Genomic DNA, 21,627 nt, shown 5'->3' on the forward strand with positions numbered 1-21,627 from the left:
AGCATGTCGGAAGTCAGCCAGATTGACGGTCTATTTTGAATTCTGACTGCCGTAATTGTAATATGACGGTCGGAAGTCAAACCAGGGATGTCAGTCGGAAAGCCTCTGACCAGCGGTCGGAGGCTTTCAAACCGACATCCTAATTAGCCCCATGGATTTGAGGACTATATTCATTTTGAAGCTCATATTAATAAATATTTGCATGAGTGGCTTATTAACATATTTCTGAAATTAATATTCATGACTTTCCTTGATTCCTTTTCCTCTGTAGCTTGTAGGTCAATTCAACCTACTTACAAGTAACCTATAATTCAAGCTCAATAAAGCAGAATGTAGGACCCTTTATGGGAATTAAGTACAGGCATCATTTCTGCAGGATCACTGAGATCCCAACAGAGGGCCAACAACTCTGCAGCAAGTCTACATATGTATATTTTCAGCATAGACGATCCTACAACTACAATCAAAATATGTTGCTAGTGCGGATACAATAGTGATATGTAGTATTAACAAAAAATTTCACTGGAAATGCTCATTACACTGAGTCTTCTCTTCCTCATAAAACTTTATCGTTGAAGTGCTTGATACCCCCCCCCCTCCCTCCCCCAGAATAGCTCATTGCTGGATCCTATAAAGGGAACCTTCTTTGTGAACTCCTCCCCTGTATGTAAGGGCTTATACTGGTAAAATCAATCTTTCCAGGGAGTCAAGAGGTAAAACGTAGCAGGGCTATGGTAAAGAAAGGTAGACCTCTGGGCCTGTCTTAGAGTTTGTAGGACAGGGTACTCCTCCACCAATGTGGCAGATTATCCTGTCTGCCAAACTGATAACAGAGTAAATGTAGTAAACTGGCTCTGTATATACTATACCAAAGTACGGTATAGTGTGCAGAGAGTCCAGGGAGTCCCCAGAGGTTTTGCAGTGGCTAAAATAGGTAAGTACTAAGACCTCTCCCTGAGGTAGTGTGGTGCCAGCAGTTAGGCTTATCCAGAAGGTGTGTTAAGCATGTATTGTATGCACTCAATCATGGCTGATGACACACACTCAGAGACAGAATCCAGACCAATTAGATAAGTATAAAAAAGGTACACTTATGTTTTAAATATAGAACCAAGCAGGACTTGGCACAGGTAAGTAAAATGTACTCTCAGATGAGACTGTTCAAAGAAATGCAGTTGTGGTTGAAATTGCAATTGTTACAGGTTTGTATGTGCTTTACAGACGGTTGCACAGTAATAACTTTCAGATTACTTTTCAGTTACTTTTGGATTACTTTGAGTACTGGGGTGGTATGCCCAGATACACACCATATGATCTCACAATACAAAGTAAGTAACACCTTTTTTACATTTGCAGTTTAATTCTCTTTTCCCCATACAAACGTCAGTTCAACACGAAACATTTTAGGCCCCAAAATCTCTTAACATGGGTTCCTATGAGAGAAAATTGTTAGTGGGTTTCTAGGTAAGTACATGACTTACGTGTGGTAGTTTTGGGGGTTAAGACCAAGGTTCCACAAGGTCTCTATGGGCACTCAAGTTGCACCACCAGTGGCACTGGGGCGGCCTGGGTCTCAATGCTTGCCAATGGGGTTAAGAGTGATGGCGATCGGTTAGGAACTGCTGACGAGCAGGCCACTTGGTTGTGGGAGAAAAATTCCTGGGGTTAAGGTCAGCACGGCAGGGGTCAATGACCAACACAGGAGCTGCACCACTAGTGGTACTGGGCAGCTGGGTGCAGGGTGCAAAAAGGACGTTGTGGACCCTGTGCGTTTTCACTGAGACACTCGGTTTTGCAAAGTTGCAGCAGGCTCGGACACGGAGACTCCCTGAAGGCTAACACTGGCTGGAGACGTAAGTTGGGTCCTTGGGGGATGCCTGGACACCATCAGTTGGGCCAAACAAGCACGTGGGCGTCGGGTGCAGGGCTCTCTTCTGGCATCTGGTTTTCTTACCAGCTCCAGTTGTGGTCAGAGGGACCCTTCAGGTTGAGGCTGCAGGTGCTGTCCTGAGGCTTGAGGGAGATTGGGGATCATTAGATTCCAGGTCAGGATCGCTGATGAGACCTCCTTGTGGTGTTGGGCCACTCAAACACAGGCAGTGGGGGGGTCGGGCGCAGAGTGGTGCAGGATTAAGGAGTCGCCAAAATTCTGTGGTGAGTCTTTGCTTGAGCAAATCTGGTGCTCACAGGATACAGAGTCTGTAAGATGGTTGCAGGGCTGGTTTCCTGGGCTCTGGGGGTTGCTGGCTGCTGGACTTGCCAGGGTTCTTGCTATAGGCAGGTCGTTGATGGGACAGGCGGTAGGGCTGAGGCCAAAGCTGTTGGTGTCCCCTTCTTCTTCCTGGGTCAGCACGACTCTTCGATCCTTCGTCTTTCTTCCTTGAATCTGAGGAGGCAAGTTTCTGGGTTGCCCCTAAATACGAAACGTATGGGTGTTAATGAGGTGTGCAGGTCGGGACTAATAGATCCCTTCAATGGGGTGGGTTCACCCCCTATTATGCCACTCTCCAGTGAGAGGGGGCATGAGGTTCTCTCTTTTTGACTGAATTTCCCCTCATTTTTAAGATGGAGGGAGACTGAGATATGTGTTTTACCTCCCCTCCCCCACCTGAGGGGTGGAATTGGCAAAGGTGGGCACACCTCGCTTCCTAGTTTGGTGTTTCCACTGATTCTCCCACCCAAATTGGGGGCCAGAAACAATGGGAGCCAGTTGCTGGGGGCAGCAGAAGGCATGGTCACCTTCCACAGGTGGCAGGCCTTTGAAGCTTCCCCTTTCGTGGACGCTCTCTACCCAGGGGCCCAGAAGCCTGTCTGGTGCTGGCAAATGGCAGGCAGCCATTCAGGAACCACACCAGGTCTGGTCGATTTTCAGGGGGCATCTTTAAGAAGCCCCTTGAGTGCCTTTTACATTAAATCCCACACTGGCATCAGTATAGGTTCAATGTGCTGAGAAGTTTGCTACCAAAGTTCAGAGTTTTTAGTAAAGCCATTATGGAGCTGTGGAGTTCGTAATGACCAACTCCCAGACCATATACTCTTTATAGATTTACTGGACTTACAATGTCTAGGAATGGATTTAGATACTGTAGAGGTACAGGGCTCATGCAACAGTACCCTCTCCTTAGGGATAGTGCACCCTGCTAGAGGGGTGACTTACCTAGGCCCCAGATGGTGGACTGCAGGCATGGAACACAGGGGTGTGTGCATGTCGACCTTTCACTTTTCTCTGCACCAAAACACGCAGCATGCAGTGGCAGTGTGCGTGTTAAGGTACCGGGCCTCTAAGGGTGGCACATTAGGTGCTACACCCCTTAGAGGACCTCCCTTGTCACAGTGCCCTTGGTACCCATGGTACCTTTTACATGGAGCTTCCCTGTGGCCAGGGATGTTCCAATTGTGCATAGAAAGGTACAGTCTTGGGAAAGAACACAGGCCCCTGGGAACCTGATTGGCAGGGACTCAGGGCACTTCAAGTCAGGTTGCATCAGATGTCAGGCAAAAAGCAGAGGGGCTGGGGTGATAACCATGAAAAAGGGGCACTTTCCTACAGTATATAAATGCAGTACTATCTCCAGTACTCATAAATGATTTTGTGTATTTTCTTTATAGTACCTGGCTTTGCTCTAGCTATTTTAAATTTGTGAAGCCATGTTTTCCCTTTCCAAAATGTAGATGTACCTATTATCAAGATTTGGATTCCACTAACTCATATGAACTTTCCTGCACTGGTTTCTATGATATTATATAATTTCTTATATTTCTTTTCCTAATCGTGTTTTATAAATAATGTGTTTAACGTGTTGCAATATTCCTTAAGGTAAGGCTCATTTAGAGTCAAAGGCATATGCGATAAAACAAAGTACCTGATTTAGAACTGGGAGATAACAGAAAATTCTCCATTTTGTGAAGAAAGTGCTAAGGATTATTGTCCTGTAGGGAATCTGTGTATAGAATGGCTTCGTTCTATGGTAGCCAGAATAGCTTTTTTTTAGATTCTTCACAGGAAGGAAGGGGAGTAAAAGGATTTCCTCATAAATTAGAGGATGTTGAATTATCACCCATCTGCAAATCAGGTGCTCAATTATCCACATTCAACTTTATTTAAAAAAATAATGTTCCTGTATTTTTGGTTTTCATTATTTTTTATTCTTGAGCTTAAGACTCCTTGACAGTTTTTCATAAAGCATATATGCTATCTGGAGATCTAGATTAGTTATTCCTAAATGGGATTGGGGGTCTGAAATATCTCACATAAATATCGAAAAACTCAACGTGTGAATCTATCATTTTTTTGTAACGGTTTGCCACAGTCCCTTAAACAATAATCAGTTTTCAAACAGGTAGCAATAGCAGTGGTTTTCGAAATACCTTTAACCAACTGACAGGAATTTGTATTGTTTACATCGAAACAGGTCAAAAATACAAAATGATTTTGGAAGTATTATATGAAAAAAAGAAATGCAGCATCCTTGTTTAAATTGTAGATTTCCATCACAACATTAGCAATTTGTTTGCTTCTTTCATTGATTTGGAATTTCTGCTACACTGCTCTTATATTATAATTACATTTGTCTTCGTTACACCTGCAGATATTGCTCTCCATTTATCAAATGATATTTTTAGTTCAACAAATTAATTGCCCCGACTCCTGTCGAACTGTTTTGTTTGTTTACTGTAGAAAGTGATAGACATGGCCTACCTGACAGAGGTGGTTTGTGGCCCGCGCTCCTCCGACTCCATTACACAAAGCACGTGACAGTCCTGGGGCAGGATCGAGCTCTGTCCAGTCTTTCTCTTTCTAACACACTAGAGGATGGCAAACATTGACATGAGTTCCAACACTATCCCAAAACGAAACCAAAAGGTGCATGGATTAAACTGGGGGCTGCACTAGGCCAGGCTCCCCCTGGTGGACATTGTGAATGTATTTACTCATTGTGAAGTCATTTGCAGTCACAGCAGTCTCATGGCTTTCAAGAGTTGGAGCTGGTGGGGAGAAATGATTCAACTGAAGGGTCCACTCTCTACAGCTGATCAGCTTTCACTGAAGCCTTATTCCATCTCGTTCTCATAAAAAGCTACGTCAAGAGGGCAGATGGAAGCATCCTTATTTTGTTTGTTTTCGTGTGATGTATTCATCTAGTGATCATATTTAATAGCACGAACCTTGCTACAGGGGCAGTGGAGAAAGAGTCAAGAGAAGAAGCGGGGAGAGAGCTGATCAAACTTGGAAGTCGAGAATGATGGGAAATGTCATCTCGTCCTATGAGGAGAGTCCACATTCTCGAGGTGACACATGTGAATGAATGCCTGTTTGGAGAGTCTCAATTTTCCTTCCTTGAGGAATTTCTAACCTGAGGCAAGCCTCACAGTACAATTACATTCGCACTCACAAGTTTCTCTAGCTGATAGTTTTTTTAAAAAGGTTTCTCTATCTATCTTGAATTTAGCTGTTATGAATTATATATCTACATTAATTTTTTCTCGATGTATTCGCTATTTACAAATAAAGACAGCATGGGAATAAGCGCTGTAACAGGTGAGAACAACCTGCGCATACTTGTATCCACTCACCTTTATATCTATTGGTTTCGCTTCTTTTGCGGCTGAGTTGAGTCTTGGTGTGGTGTTGGCTTCCCCCGTCCATGGTGTGCATAGTGCTTCAGTAGACTCGACTGACTTCATTCTTGGTGGATCCCAACCTCTGGTTCTTGGAGAAGGTGTTGCTTGTAATGTTGTTGTAGCTGGATGACCAAGGAATACAAGGGAACTCTGACGGGCATGGAGAGGCTAAACAACTTGCTTGGAGCAAGTGGCTGCCACTCTGCTTGTTTATGACATCAGCATTTGTAAAACCACACACACTCACCGGCACAAGCCGAGCGATTGAGACTTCAGTCTTAATTTGGGAAAATAATCATTGGAGGGGCCCAAAGTTATTCTTAGGAGCCCACCACGCGGGCTAACGAATGCCAGGTTTGTGCAATACCAAAGTTACCTGCTCTCGATCCCACTTCAGGCATCTTTCTTCCACTACCACACACTCCCTGTCTCTTAATCTCATTTTTGCAGCTTCTTTTTCATCCCTAATTTACTTTTTTCTCTGTTTTCCTATATTTCTTTTCTCCTTTTTGTTTCCTTTCCTGCCTTTCTTTCATTGGGTCAAAGTCTGATGGCAAAAAATAATTCCCAGTACACAAAGTAGAGTGCCATGCCCACCACCAGCAACCACCTGCTAAAGTGATGGAAGGGTCCTCCCCATCATTGTCTTCCGCTTTTCTGGCTAAGGAATGTAAAAACAGGGTCATGCATTGCTCGATTTCTAGATCTGCCTTTATAAAACTGACCACTCCCGGTACTGTGTCAACGGAGTTCTACTGAGCACATTCCTTGTTGTCCATGGGGTTCTTTAGTTTCCAGCTTCTACAAAGACTACATCATATTGTTGTTTCTGTTGATGTGCAAGTATGTTTTGAGTACCACAGTGCCTATTTCAATGGCTTATAGATGTTCAATATACCATTCGTCTATCGTGAATAGCCAATGTCACCTGTTAGAATCCCGAGTAGTTGATGGGGTTTGTGCATATAGTTTGTGATATGTTCTTGGAAGTGTAATTCACCTAGTAGAACACAGTTCTTCCTACTCTTGCGTTCTTCAATATGTTTGAAGAACTCCAGATGTCCAGGATGAAGAAGCATGCCGCAATTTAGACAAGCCTCTGGAGTATGCAGTTACATTTTTGTGCAGGAAAATAACAAAGTGATGAGTGATGGAAGGAATACTTGAATTAGCCTCAACTATTGGGCAATCAGTCATGGCTGATTTCCAGTCCATCGTTTTTCACCCACTATGCCACACTAGACAGAGAGCAGCCATATGTAGATCAGTCTTTGTCCTGCTCCAGCAGGAATAGTCTAATCCCAATTCAGTGGCAGTCCATGCAGGTAAGCGCAGTAGGGAGTTGCAGGGATGGGGCAGTGAAAGTGACATACAAGGGGATAAGGAATATAAAATAAATAATTAAAACCACTTACCTTGCGCTCGCCGCATCGCTGAGGCGGCAATGCGGCAAGCGCAAGGTAAGTGGTTTTAATTGTTAATTTATTTTATATTCCTTATCCCGTCATATGTCACTTTCACTCCCCCGCTCCTCCTTTGCCCTGCCCCGCCAGACCACCCCACCGTGCACACCTGTACGCAACACCAATGCCCGAATTGCCAATCCAGATGCCCTCTAAACAGGAACACAAATAACCCAGACCAGTTTCTGCCTACTTAGACCTCATGAGTAAGGTAATGATTGAGTCCAATAGCACATTAAGCAAAGGGACTCATCTCTGGGCCCACTTCTTGCACTCAGGACATCTACATCAATAAACATCAAAGTAATGGGAGGAATGTTTGAATTACGCTCATTTATTGGCAATAGCTTGAGGCTGAAATGTAGGTTCATACACTATTGTTACATCTGTTCCAGGAACCTACCAGAAGCACCTGCATGCAGTTATGAGGAAGCAGTGTGTTCCTGTACTAAGCATATTTGGTCACCATGTTCAGGGGATGGGAAAGTGTATCTTGCTTCGCGCTTAGAGCGCATCAGCAGCAGTTGGTTGAATGGGTGTTCCGCTGCTTGTTTTCAGAACTAGCCTTGAAGGGCAGCATTCAGAGAGTAGAAATTTGCCGGGAAAGAGTGATGTCAAAAGTAGGTGCTTATCGTAACTGCAAGACACCATATCGATGTAGACCTGGCTAGCATATACTAACCTTCTCAAGATAGTTGGTTGCTTTTTCAGTGAATATTGCCTGACGTTCCCAATCCAAGATTGTGCTGATCTATTTTCTGTGATGTTGTTTCCTATTTAGACCATGTATAAGGAGGCATTAATAAAAGATGGAAGTGTAGCAAAATATTCATTCTCTTATTTTTCATTGTGCTCATATGAACTTAATGCCAATTTTGTCTCTGGTTCTTGCCCTACTTTGTAGCTGAATTCATGCCAGGCTTTCTATTTCTGGAAGATCGATGCCGGGCTCTTTCTGAACCCTTGTTCAGGGTAGTTTTGCTTTACAACACCTGCATTCATTCATCATCTTCAATCAAGTACAACCAAGATTGAAAAGGAGGGTTTCTGCCTTTGTGGTGTCTTCCCCCATATAGGGACCCTTTAAGAAAACACTTGACAACTGTCATGTGTATAATAACTGTAGCTATGAAATGTGGCCACTGGAAGGAGTTGCTCTTTCCTCAGGCGATCAAGAAGAAATGTTGATAGACTTTCACATTGTCTATTTTTTTATTACTATGCCACTCTGGACAGATACCAGCCATATGCTGATCAGTTTTAGGCCTGTAATTGCAGGAACAAGGAAACAGTTCAGTCCAAACTGCAAGACCATGCATGGCTGGACTGGCCATACCGGGCATTGGGCGTTTCCCCGGGAGGCTAAAAGGGTGGGGTAGGGATTTGTTACTGGGATCCGGTTTTGCAGCAGTGCTGCAACATCGGCCCACAATACAGAAAGCAGAAATCAAGCATTTCTTATTTTCTAGCCTTCTGGGGCCAGGCAGTGCTTTCCCAGGGGCTAGTCCTACAAAATTGCCAGGGCTGCTTTGGGTTCCCAGTACGGCCGTGAGACCATGTCCCCTCCATGAGGCAATGCAAGTAACATCAGACAGGTTTCAGCCTGGCTAGGTCTTTCCAGTGATGTATAGCTTGAGCCTAGGGCCACAAAAAGCATAGTGCCCACTTCTGGGTAACCATTGTGCTTAGCATATCTACTCCAAAAAGAAATAAGGGTCTGTTGTACAAAGCCATGTTGTGGTTTCAATGCCTGTTTTTCGAAAAAGTACAACTGGCTCTTTGGTATGTTGTAAACCTATTTTGTGATTTAGTAATAGGCTACCAAATCACAAAATGGGTTTACAAGCCCATAAAGAATTTCTACCTGGAAGATCCGTATTTAGGTAATACATTTCCAAATAGTGATTCATCAAGGCAGTTATCAATGTTTTGCAACTGTAAGCCAGTTGCAAACATTAAAAAGTTACCAACTCCCAAGTTGGTGTGGTAACACTAAAAAGGAAGAGATTCCCTGGGGACCCCCTTCTCCTTTATGAATGTAGAAACTTTTGTTAAGAAGTAGACAATGTTCCAGAGGACCACTGCCAACTCTCAAACTTGAAAAACAAACTTTTGATTTAAAATGCACACCCATTGCCTTTATGTAAAAATTGTCGCAATAAGAATATTTTACTTTCGTAAACTGTGATCAAAGACATTGTGGTTTGCTGGCCCCAGCAGGCCGGCCCCCTGTGATGGCATCCAATTGTAGTGAATTAGAATACCAATTTGTCTCATGAATGTAGATGAGGCAGGTATGATTGCAATCCACTATGATTGTTAATTTGTGAACCATTCTATCAATAGATAGGTTGATTTCCGAAATTCTTTTCCATTCACAAAAAGTCGGTGCATAATTTGAGACCACTTTTTTTTGCAAATGGAAATTTCGTACATCAGAGCAAAAGTCCTGTGGCACAGTCAGCATAGGACCCATGTTTGAGGTTGCTTGTGTGCCTCTCTGGAAGGAACCTGACCCTGCAATTCAGGCTGGAACATTTCAATTAGAACAAGAACAAGCCTGATTTCATATGGCTGACCTCTGTTTAGAGTGGCATAGTGAGCAAAAAGCAATGGACTGGGATGCAGCCCTTGCGATTGTCTGTGGCTAAGATTAATTGGAGCATTACTTTCATCCCTCTGTTGCTTGCTGCAGTGAAATGTATGTGGGTATTTGTGTGCCAGTGTGGGCAACTGCAGATTTTGTTGGCCATCTAACACCCGGATGCACTACAAGTGTTTCCTGGTGCCACCCAAATAAGATCACACCAAGCCCATATCATCCCTCTCTCTCTCCCAAATCATAATTTTTCCTTGGCATAATCGTTGCTATATCACTCTCATAGATTATGAACTTGGTTTCCAAAACTTGTTAAGCTTATTGAATCTCAAAATGGCAGGCTTTATGCCCCTGCACTATCAGCCTCATTCTTGTGAGGTACAGGATGAATGTCTGAACTGCAAAACAAGGCATTTAGCAGAGATTAGTAGCATGACCTTTCAGAATAACTGGAATTGGTAAGAAATACACATGAATATTTTGGATACGTTTCTGCATAGCATGTTCAACATCCACAGTGAAAGACTGAGTAAGTGTGGGGGTCATCAGGAAGATGCCTCTTGAGGATCCTTTGTAGATACAGTTGTGCATGTTAACCTGAAACTCTTTAGGACACCTCAGTATAAATTCTGTATTTGATAAATTAATTTAAAAAACGAGGATATTTATTCATTAGCTAATGTCAAGAATTTAGGGAGGGGCTACAACAGTTAATCTGAGAGTGTGGTCAGGAGACATGTTGGTTGACAGAATTGGGCCGTTTGCGACTGCAAAAAAAGCCTTTTTGAATGTACAGACCCTATTTTGCGATTCAGTAACCTATTACCGATTCGCAAATTGGATTTGCAATTCGGTATTCGGAAGAGGTGTGTTAAGGGCGTTCCTTCCCAATAGCAATATACAGTAGTATGTGTGAATATTTTGTGACAGAAATGTGGTAGTAAAACATCTGAGTTGGTGGTAACCCATTTGCAAACGGGAAGGGGTCCCCAAGGGACCCCTTCTCCTTTGTAAATGGTTGTCAAAACGTTTCCTGACCCCAGCAGGCCACAATCCCTGTGATTCTAGTAATTCCCAATGGGTCGTACATTGCAACCTACCTCATGAATATTAATAAGGTAGATCAATATGCGACCCACTGGGAATCACAAATAGTGTAAAACACACTGTAGTACATCGCTGTTTGCGAATTCCCACCACAACATTCTTCTTGACATCAATAATCTTCTCTGGGCCAAAATACTATGATCTTCCTTTGGGCATCCAACCTGTTTTTTTTTTACATAAACCATTTTCCCCACTGATCATTTCCTCTCTCGTATAGATCGTTTTACATCATACCATTGTAAATACTTTCTTTGAATCTTACAGATATTTGGTAAGGACACTCCAAAACCCCTCCGTGTCCACCCATTTTCTCATTCCTCAGTCACAAGGGATTACATTTAGATCCTGCGTGTCTTTCTTTACAACATAAAAATGGTGACACACCCATTACACTATTGGTTGTGCAACGATGCACCCAGAGTTTTCACGCAGCACCTCCTTAAGAGATACTCTTTTTTCCAATGCATTTTGGGCACACTCCATTACCAAGCCATGTATTCGCTCCACAAGACCATTCACCTGTGGTGAATAAAGAACAGTGTGGAAATGTGTAATAGAAAGATCACTTAAAAAATTCTTCATCTCTAGAGATGTAAACTGGGCCCTATTATTTGTAATTATGTTGCTGAAAATGCCCTCACATGCAAAGGTATCACCAAAAAATTCCAAAATGTTTCTAGTAGTGATCGAATTCACACAACATGCTGTGACCCACTTTGATGTGCTATCAACTAACACCACAACATACCTTTCACAGGGTGGTAACAAATCCAATGGTCCAACAATGTTCAAGCCCAATTTACGTCAAGGGTCTTTTAGTATTTTCACTGGTGGAAGAGGAACAGTTCTCACAAAATTTAAATTTGTCACTGCATGCACATTGCAAACAATTGTTATCTACCCCTTCGACCTGTTTATCCAAATCTAGCCACCAGTAATGCTCTCTCACACTGGCTTTAGTGGGGTTCCTGCCATGATGCCTATTGTGAGCCAAGTTTAAGATCTTGTTATGCTCTTGTTCCACAATCCAATAAAAAGAACTAAGCACTCATCTCAATACCGCACCCCATCAAGGATATTCAGATCTTCATGTACATTCCAAAAACTCTTGACCTTTTCAGGCATCGACTTCCAAATAGGCCACCCATCTACTCTAATCCAGTACCTGTTTCCATTCATCATCCTTAGCAATCTCATACTCCCCCCTTCAGTCTTCATAAGAGCTGACTCTTTGACCCACAACACTGGAATTTGAGGGTCATCAACAATTGACACAAAACTCAGAGAATCCATGAAAAACTGCCTGCAGGTATATTCTCCTTCTTGGGCAGATATTCCACACAGAAATTAAATTCGAACAAATGTTCAAATCTTCTTTTGATCCTGAAAGTAGTGGCAGAGAAGTGTGGCTCAATGCTTAGAGCGGCAGACCTTGATGCAGAACGCTGGCCAGGGACCAGGGTTCGATTCCCACCTCGGCGGGTTTCGGGCTTTAATTCCTCTGACCGGATATTGTCGCCTCAGTGCCGATTCTAAGCATGGGTCCCACGCTGCAACTCTGGGCAATAGCTTGCTTAGTCTCCACAAAGGCCCCCTGATACACAAGGGATGCCTGGTTTCACCATGGGATGCCCAGGAGTGGACACCCCACAAGGAAAAGCCAGGAGGGGTTCCCTTGTGGTAGGAGCACAAGTGCCGGGATGCCTCCGGGTCACTGTTCGCGCTATACAAATACGCCACATTTACATTTACATCAATATTTTAGCATGAAAGTAACTGAACTAAAGGTTCTATAAGACACAGCAAACCCCACAAGAAACATTTTGAATGATACATCGCCACATACAGGCCAACGCTTCCCTTTCAATCACAGAATGTCTCTCTTCTGTACCTTTCAACAACTTTGAGGCAAGCAATCAGCATCTCCTTGCCATCAACCACCGGAATAAGAACCGCCACCAAACCCTGCAAGCTTGCAACCGTGGGTGTATAGTCTTTCTGGAAACTTCAAAATGTCCTAAAGTTGACATTTTACTAACCAACTCTTTTATCTTCCTAGAGGCATCCTCACAATCTTCTGACCAAATGAAATCAGCGTTCTTCTTAAGTAACACCTTTACAGGTTGCAATGACTCAGCAAAATTAGGGACAAACTCCAAGCAGTACTCCACCAATACCAGGAAGGACCATACTTTATCCTTATCAGTGAGAGTAAGCGCCTTCACAATGGAATTAGCAGTTTCAAATGTTGGGCGTATTTCATCCCCAGATACTGTACTCACCCTAAATTTACATTTTTCCCTCTTTACTGTGAGCCCACTCTCCTTCAAACGAGTTAATACCTGTCTTTATATCAAATCATGGCTCTCCCTATTCTTCCCACAGATCAAGAAATCATACTGGAAAAAAACATTATTCAATTAATATTTTAAGTACATCTTTCATCACCCTTGGGAAGCATGCTGCCGCTGAAGCTAGGCCAAAAGGCATCTTCAAAAATCTCTTTCTTTTTGTTTTTAAATCTTTTTATTGACAATTTTTTCCATTATATACACAAACTACTCCCTCCCACCCCTCCACCCCCCAAGACCAATAACATACAAAAAGACTTATTGTATTCATAAATCTGAGGTTAATACATTAAAGTTCATTAAGACATATGCGGAGGCAACAGCTAAATCATAGTAAATAGATGGGAATACAAAATAGTAAATACATGGCAGCCTATGTATGTCTCTGAATCCACTGCAGCAGCCGTGCCCAAATCTGCATATACTTTCTTCTTTTGTTAGATCCTTTATTTTTATAGATTGCGACCTCAAGGCTGCAGGTCGCAAGTAACCTAGCCCTCCATTGTAGGAAGGCAGGTGGATTGGGATCGAGCCAAGAAGAGGCAATACAGAGTCGGAGGATTGCCATGCCCACAAAGATCAACCCCTGCATGTTTTCCTGCCGCTCGCAGTTTGCTTCCGCCAACATAATTTCCTCGGTTGGAACATCCACTCTAATTTGGCACAATTCGGACAAAAATTCGGATATATCTTTGATCAGAATATTAAGTGTGTTACATCTTGCAAACATATGTATATTATCAGCCCCAAATAATGCACAACGTGGACACGTAGTTCCCTTCCCTGTCACCCATTTTGCAATTTTCTCAGGCGTATAATATAGGCAAAAGAATGTTTATAACATTGTGCTTGTAGTTTTATCGACATTAGCGATGTTTGGGTTAATTCATAGGCCCGACGGGGAATAGTGGACTGTACTCCCAACTTGGTCTGCCAAAAAGAGTACTGTTTATCCATATCATCTGGAAAAACTGAGTTCAGGGTCTCATATATTTCTCCAATCATAGGTGTGTTTTTTTTACAAAGATTATCAATCAGTTGATTGTTCTGGAAATTGCACCGCCCGCCATTTTTCTTTGCTAAAAAATCTCTAACCTGCAGGTACTGAAAAAAATCCCTGTGGCAAATATTATATTCTGCATGTAGATCTTCAAACATCTTAAAGCCCTCTGGTGCAAAAAAACAGCCAAACTGTACCATTCCAGCCGAGACCCATCTATTCATAGAGCTATCCAGAAAAATTTCTGGTAAATCATTATTAAGACTCATTGGAGTGTAGTGTGAGTATCGCCCAAACCCCAAGAGCCTAGGTACCTTGCTCCACACTTTGTACACCCCCGCATTAGTTTTAAACTTAACTTTCTTAAAATAGCTATCGTTTACATGCCGCCAGAAGCAGCCAGTGCATTCTTCTCCTAGTATAATTTCTTGCGGGGTCGGGATCGCTAGCCTGGTTTGATCGTGAGAGATCATTTTGGCACAGTATTTTAGGATGGTAGCCCAATAATAAAGTTTAAAATTAGGCAGAGATAATCCTCCTCTCTCCTTTGGTCGCATAAGCCATTTAAGTGCCCGTCTGGGTTTCTTATATCCGCAGATAATGCTAGAAAACATAGAATCTATAGTTTTAAAAATATGGGGAGGGAACTCAAGACAAATAGTTCAGAAGAAATATAAAAAACGGGGCAAAAAAATCATCTTGATCACATTACAACGACCACCAATAGTCAGATGTAAATTGTTCAGTCGGATCAGCTCTTTCTTAGTACGTGATATCAGTGGGGTTATGTTGTTCACAACGATATTTTCAATGTTGGCATTTATTTTAACACCTAAATATACGACCTCCTTGGTCACTCAAAGTCTCTCATCGTAATTTTGTTATTAGGAACAATCTCGGTTTTGTTGGAGTTCAGTTTATAGCCCGAGATTAACGCAAACCGATACGCCTCTTCTTCTATCACAGGCATGGCTAAATTGGGATCCTTAGTAACAAGCGTGATATCATCGGCGTATGCTAGGATTTTGGAATTATGATTGCGTATTTGAATCGGTGGTATTGATACAAGGTTCTCCAGCCATCGGATGAATGGGTCAATATATATATCGCGAAAAGAAGAGGGGAGAAAGGGCACCCCTGCCTTGTCCCTCTCGAAATCGCAAAATTCTCTGATAGAAGCCCATTAACCAATACCCTGGCGCTTGGTTTATTGTAGAGCTTTTGAGTAGCCTTGATAAATCTGTTGGTGATTCCACAATGAGACATTGCAGCCCATAAAAATCTCCAGGAGACCCTATCAAACGCTTTCTCTGCATCCAGCAGGATAAGCGCCATAGAGTCTCCTGTTGACTCTGTATAATCAAATAGAGAGATTACCCGTTGTATATGGTCAGTTGTTGACCTTCCTGGTATAAACCCATGCTGGTAATGTGGAGAAGTTTGGCTCAGGGGTTAGAGGCGGCAGACCTGGAATCTGAGATCGGCCCTGGACCAGGGTTCAATTCCCCGCCTCGGCGGGTCTTGGGCTCAAAAATTCCACGGACTCAATAATTCTCGCTCCGGTGCCTTCTCGACTCACGGGTTCACACTCTGCGACTCTGGGCAATAGATTGCTTAATCTCCACAACAGCCCCTCGCGGCGGGATGCCTGGCTTTCACCTTGTGAATACCCTGCCGGGGTTATCTCACAGGGGAATACCAGGAAGGGTTCCCTAAGCAAGCGCTGGGAAACCCACTGCGGATAGCTGTGCGCTATATAAGCTCAAATACATTTACATTTAATGTGATACTACTTTATTTATTTTTGGTGCAAATCTAGTTGCTAAAAGTTTCGAGTACGTTTTGGAATCACCGTTGATCAATGTAATAGGACGGTAAGATCGAGAGGGTTTTTATTTTTTTCCAGGAACACCACAATATTAGCCTCTGACCATGAGGCCGGTGGGCTCTCCCCCTGAAATATATGAATAAAGAGTTCTGCCATTATCATTTTTAATTGGTCAGCAAATTTCTTATAGAATTCTGTAGGGATCCCGTCCAATCCTGCTGCCTTTCCACTAGATAACGAATTTAAAGAATGGAGAATCTCAACCCAAGTAGGTAAATCATCCAGTATATCCTGGTCTTCCTTTTCAAATCTAGTCCCTGGGATTGTATTTAGATATAAATCAGGGTCCCCCAGCCCCACAGTAGGTTCTGTGTATAGATCTTGATAACATTTCTGGAACGATGCCCTAACTTCAGATGGTTCCGATCTTAAGCCTAATCTTGGATCCTGAATTTCTTTTATAGTACTTGTTGATGTCTCCTCTCTTATACGTACTGCCAACTGATGTCCAACCTGTTCACTTACCTAATATACTCTCTCTTTGTGTAATGATGCTTTGATGATGGCTTTTTCCACTAAAATTTCTGATATAAGATTCCTAGCTACGGCTACCTGAGTCAAAACGTTATCTATCGCCTGGCCCTGTTGTGCTGCTATAAACAAGTCCTTCTCAATTTTACTCAGATTTTCTTGTAATGGAGTTTCCCTTCCCTATTTGATCTAATTGAAAATTGCAGTGTCTCGCCCCTTATTCCGGCCTTCAGAGCGCCCTAAACTATTGCAATAGGCGCACTACCCAAATTGTCCTCGATAAATCCCGGGATCCACCCCCTCATGTGTTGACAATAGTTTTCATTCTTCAATAATGCCCTCTCAAATGTTCTTCAAAAATCTCTACGCCCCTAAAAGTGTTACAAATGATGTTAAACGTCTTGAATCTTCATGTAAAAGTACTTGGTGATATGCAGCCAATAGGTCCATTACACTAAAAACATTAGCTCCATTCAATAATGCTAAGGCATCAGGAATAGTCAGCAGCAGTTCCCGCTCAATCCATATGCATTGGTTTAAATCCCTGAGATGCACACACATCCTAATTTTGGTACTGTTGTCCCTGGGAGCCAAAACCACTGGTTACAACAACTCTGAGGCCTCATTCTACAGAATCACACCCAACTGCAAAAATCTGTCTAGTTCGTTTTGTAAAAGCTGTAACATCAAATTCAGTACTTTCCTTACCTTGTGCACCCCAGGCTTGACATTTTTCTTCAGAATTATTTCATGCTTAACACAGCCCCAATTCCTCTTTGAAAACCTCCTGAAATTCCTTGACCAAATCTTCATCTTCACTAACATTGGCCAAAAGAAGCACCTGGTCGGGAGAATTTGGATTAAGTGTGATACAAAGATCCCAACAGATTTCTTTTATCAACGTATACCTTCCCAACTGTTTCACTGTCCTTGAAATTCATAGTCATCAGAGTGTACGCAATGGGTTCATATCTGGAGGTAATAGTGTTATGTTGTCCTTACCAAAAATGTTCTCCCAATTTTTGTCACCCACTGATGTGGAAGGAGAGCCTGAATAGGACATGCACAGGTTTCCCACCCAACAAAACATCATACTCAAGCATGACAATCCTTCCCCCATCTATCACTCCATCCTCCTGTATTAGAAGATAGTTACTAAATCACCTTCACACTCTCATCAGAGATCTCATTCACCAAATTAGCCTTTGGATTTTTGCAACATGACCCCTTTTGCCACAAGTTCTGCAACTGACATTGCGAGCCTAGCAATTAGGGCTGTTAGACAGATGATCCGAACTGCCACACAGAACACATTTCCATCTAGAATCTTTACCAATGCTGACATTCATTTTGGAAACATCATTTACTGGCTTTTGTTCTCTGTGCTTGTTATCATGAGATCAATCAGATTATTTATCTTCCTCCAGACACTCTACCAATATCAGAAGCAGAATGTTACAACTCCTTCACCCAACATGTGTGTTGCATCCCTTCCACTATATCAATAGCATTTTTTAGCAAGCAATTTCTCCTTGACTCTTGGATCATTAGTACATCGCACCCACTGATCACGAACAAGTGAATCTGATAGATCGCCAACATCTCTGGTTCTGGCCAAACCCTTAAGAGCAGCCACATAGTTCCCCAAACTACTCCTCTTTTCCTTGTACCCACTTGAAGAACTTGTGTCTTTCCATTACAACGTGAATCCTTGGCCCAAAATGTTTTCCCAACGTAGCAATAGACATTTGAAAAACATCTCTGGGTTCTCCATGCCCAGTGCTAATTCGTAGCAAATCAAGACTTTCATACATTTTCTGTCCATCAATACTTACAATATGAAGCAGTGTACCCTGTTTCCTTGCTGGCAAAAACGTTTCTCCTCTAATAGCGAAAAATAGGACTCAAATAACTGTTTCCACTTCATCCACTGCCATACCTGTTCCCCAGATGCTGATAAAAATTGAGGAGGTTGTCACATACCAACTGAGGTCATCTTTAAACACCTAAGGAGAAATTTCAGACAACAAGCTAAAACAAATAATTAAATTGAAAAATGGAACTGATAAACTAATGTAAATACTTAAAATAAAAACTTCTGTGGTCATACCGCTACAAAAAGTATTGACACTATTCCATTACATCTTGCATATGTTCCTTGGTTGTGCCCTTGAAATATACTCTTTATAATTCTGTGTGATCTACAGTACTTTCAAGCCAAACTGCAGATAACTCTTCACATCCAAAAGGTCCACTTCACATAGATCGTAGACAAAGTAGTCAATAAAATCTCACCATCAATGTGGTTAACCTTTGTAACCTTATGGTCAACTTCACATAGACTGCAGGCAGCGTAGTCCAGAGAATCTCACCGTCGCGTCAGTAATTTGTAACGTGATCACGACATGAGACGTCTCACAGCCAATTAGGAACCACAACACAATCCTTTGTCTTGAAGTTTGCTGTTAGTTAAGAACACCCACTATTCTCTGTGGCAGCTTGAGGCCAAAGCAAGAACTGAGGTGGCTCACGACAAAACACTCAGCGCAAGGTAAGTGTCCCTGTGAGAAAGCGCATTTAAAATACAATAATTCCAATGATTATTATGACAGATAACTGTATAAAGACCACCACCTGGTATACCCGGTAGACTGTAGTCTATGGAAAGAATTTGCCTGACAGAAGTGCAAGCAAAAATATCACAGGGTTATGTAAAAATAGTCTTACGGTACCAACACCGTATTGAACATGTGTAGGTCCATCGAGTTGATGTTGGTGACCTCCTGTTGAAACAGACCACTTGTTACTACAGTTAAGTTCAAGTAAACACTATGGGCAAGATGTACGACCCTTTCATTTAGCGCCTCTCAGTTTGCAACGCATTGCGATTCGCAAATTGCGAGGCACTAAATGAAATGCACAGCATTGTTATTACACTGTTTTGCGATTCCCAATGGCGTCACAAATTGCAAGGCTCACCAATATTAAGGAGCCTCTCGCAATTTGCGAGCCCATTGGGAATGCCAACCCTCCCAGGGATAGTGGTCTGCTGGGCTAGGCAGACCACCATGTCTAGGACTGTTTTTTAATAAAGCAGCTTTCTTTTCTTTTAAATTCAGCCCGTTTTCCTTTAAAGAAAACGGGATGCATTTTTAAAAAAAGAAAGGTTTTCGTTTTATGTTTTTTAGGGCAGGCAGTGATCCCTGGAACCACTGCCTGCCCTTAAAAAATATTTTTAGAGATAGTCACAAAGTGGAAGGGGTCCCATGGGGACCCCTTCCAAATTGCGACTGCATTATCACCCTCTTTATGAGGGTGGTAATTTGCGAGTGTTTTGCGACCGCAATTGTGGTCACGAAGGGCCACATGCATCAAAAGAAAAACCGGTCGCAAACGGGCAGATTCTCAGAATCTGCCCCTTTGCGAAGGGTATTTTTGCATTTGGGATGCATCATTCCAAATGCAAAAATTGCAATTTAAGTAATCTCTAAATTGCGATTACTTAAATTGAGATTGCATTTAAGTAAAATATTTAGCGATTTCGCTAATACGAGTCGTAAATTACCATCAATTTGTACTTGATGGTAATTTGCAAAAATTTTGAAATATGCACTAAAGTGCATTTTTCAAAATTCCATTTTACATACACACATGCCCTTAGGGCATGTGTGTGTGCAATATGTACTCATATGCAGATTTCAGGGGTACAACAGGCTATCCTTTTGGAACTCTTGCACCCTTTAAATTGCATGCGCAATTAATTTGCGAGTAGCAATTAAGGAATGTTTAGAAATCGCTATTTTCTTAGCAATTTCTACATGCATAGGCTTTTGCAATTCCTTAATTACGATTCCTTAATATTTGCAATTAAGGAATTGCAAAAGCCACCATGATGCATGTGCCCCATAACATTCACACATAGCATTGCGGACGCAATTAGGAAGGGAATGCCCCTTCTTAATTGCGGTTTGCAATTCCTAAATAGCGAGTCACAAATGAATTGCGACTCGGTATTTTCACCTATGTGATCAGTTTGAACCACTGAGTAAAGATTTCGAGGGAGGCACAGGTTACAACACAAGTGTTTCTCTAATAGTATCATGAAAATTGTAAAAACAGTTAAAATAATCTACTGGAACTGAGAAAACCGAAAGTTATTCAGAGACAGTGTTGTTTTTAATTATAGATTTAAAGTGTCAGGGATGGTCTATTTAATGAGCTACCGCAAAACAATCCTTTGTCTTGACGTTTACGGTTAATTGAGAACACTCGCGATTCTCTGAGACAGCTCGAGACAAAGGAAAGAACTGAGGTGGCTCACGAGTACACACTCAGCACGCAGTACGTGTCCCCACGAGAATACACATGTAAAATACATTTGTTCCAGTGGTTGTTACGACGGATGACTGTATAAAGACCACCACCCGGTAGACATGGTAGACTGGCACATCTGCAGAGAATTTGCCTGACCGATGAGTGAACATAAATATCACAGCATTATATAAAAATTGTCTTATGATACCAAAACCATCTTGAACATGCAAAATAATCTACTGTAACTGAGAAAACAGTAAATTAATCCGAAAACTAAGGTGTTTTTTTTAAATGTCAGACTAAAGTGCCAGGAATGGTCTATTTTGTGAGCTCACAATAAGAACGAATTCCATTTTGAAAGGCAAGGTAGAAGATTTGGCATTCAGCTGTGGGTGAACTGAATTAATACACCACCCATTGATCTTGTGATGCTGGTCCTAGAAATCTTACTGTGAAATATAACCTTTCTTATGGATCAAGGTTTAAACTAAACTGGTACCAGGGAGGTGTAGGGGATTCCCACACTGAATCCTGTAGATGCTCCTGTAGAGGTGAAACAAGTCTCTGGCACTTGGGTTCTATCTTCCAGCCACATTTTATTTACTCTGAGGGTAAAGTCCCCTTCCTGAAATAGTGTTTGTTTCCCTTACAGATAAATTTGAGTCCCCTGACGAAGGGACATTTGTCCCGAAATGCATAGGGATTTTTGCATCTTGAAACGTTTATGATGGATAAAAGCTAAACATTATCATCTGAGTCAATATGATTATAATATATGACTTTTTTGAATAAAACTATGATGAACCACTTGG

At 42.1% G+C, this 21,627-nt stretch overlaps 1 protein-coding gene across 1 annotated transcript in view; it reads right to left on the reverse strand.

Annotated features, from left to right (window-relative positions):
• The window catches only part of LOC147728397 (la-related protein 1B-like), a 435,404-nt gene that overhangs the window by 116,890 nt on the left and 296,887 nt on the right, over nucleotides 1–21,627 (reverse strand). The window contains exons 6-7 of the mRNA XM_086963792.1: nucleotides 5,575–5,744; nucleotides 4,700–4,806 (exon numbers count right to left, since the gene is read on the reverse strand). Coding sequence (XP_086819918.1) covers nucleotides 4,700–4,806; nucleotides 5,575–5,744 — 277 coding nt within the window. The remainder of the gene's footprint in view (nucleotides 1–4,699; nucleotides 4,807–5,574; nucleotides 5,745–21,627) is intronic.

The sequence above is a fragment of the Lissotriton vulgaris genome, chromosome 3_1, assembly GCF_964263255.1.
Source record: "Lissotriton vulgaris chromosome 3_1, aLisVul1.2, whole genome shotgun sequence".
Classification (NCBI taxonomy): domain Eukaryota; kingdom Metazoa; phylum Chordata; class Amphibia; order Caudata; family Salamandridae; genus Lissotriton; species Lissotriton vulgaris.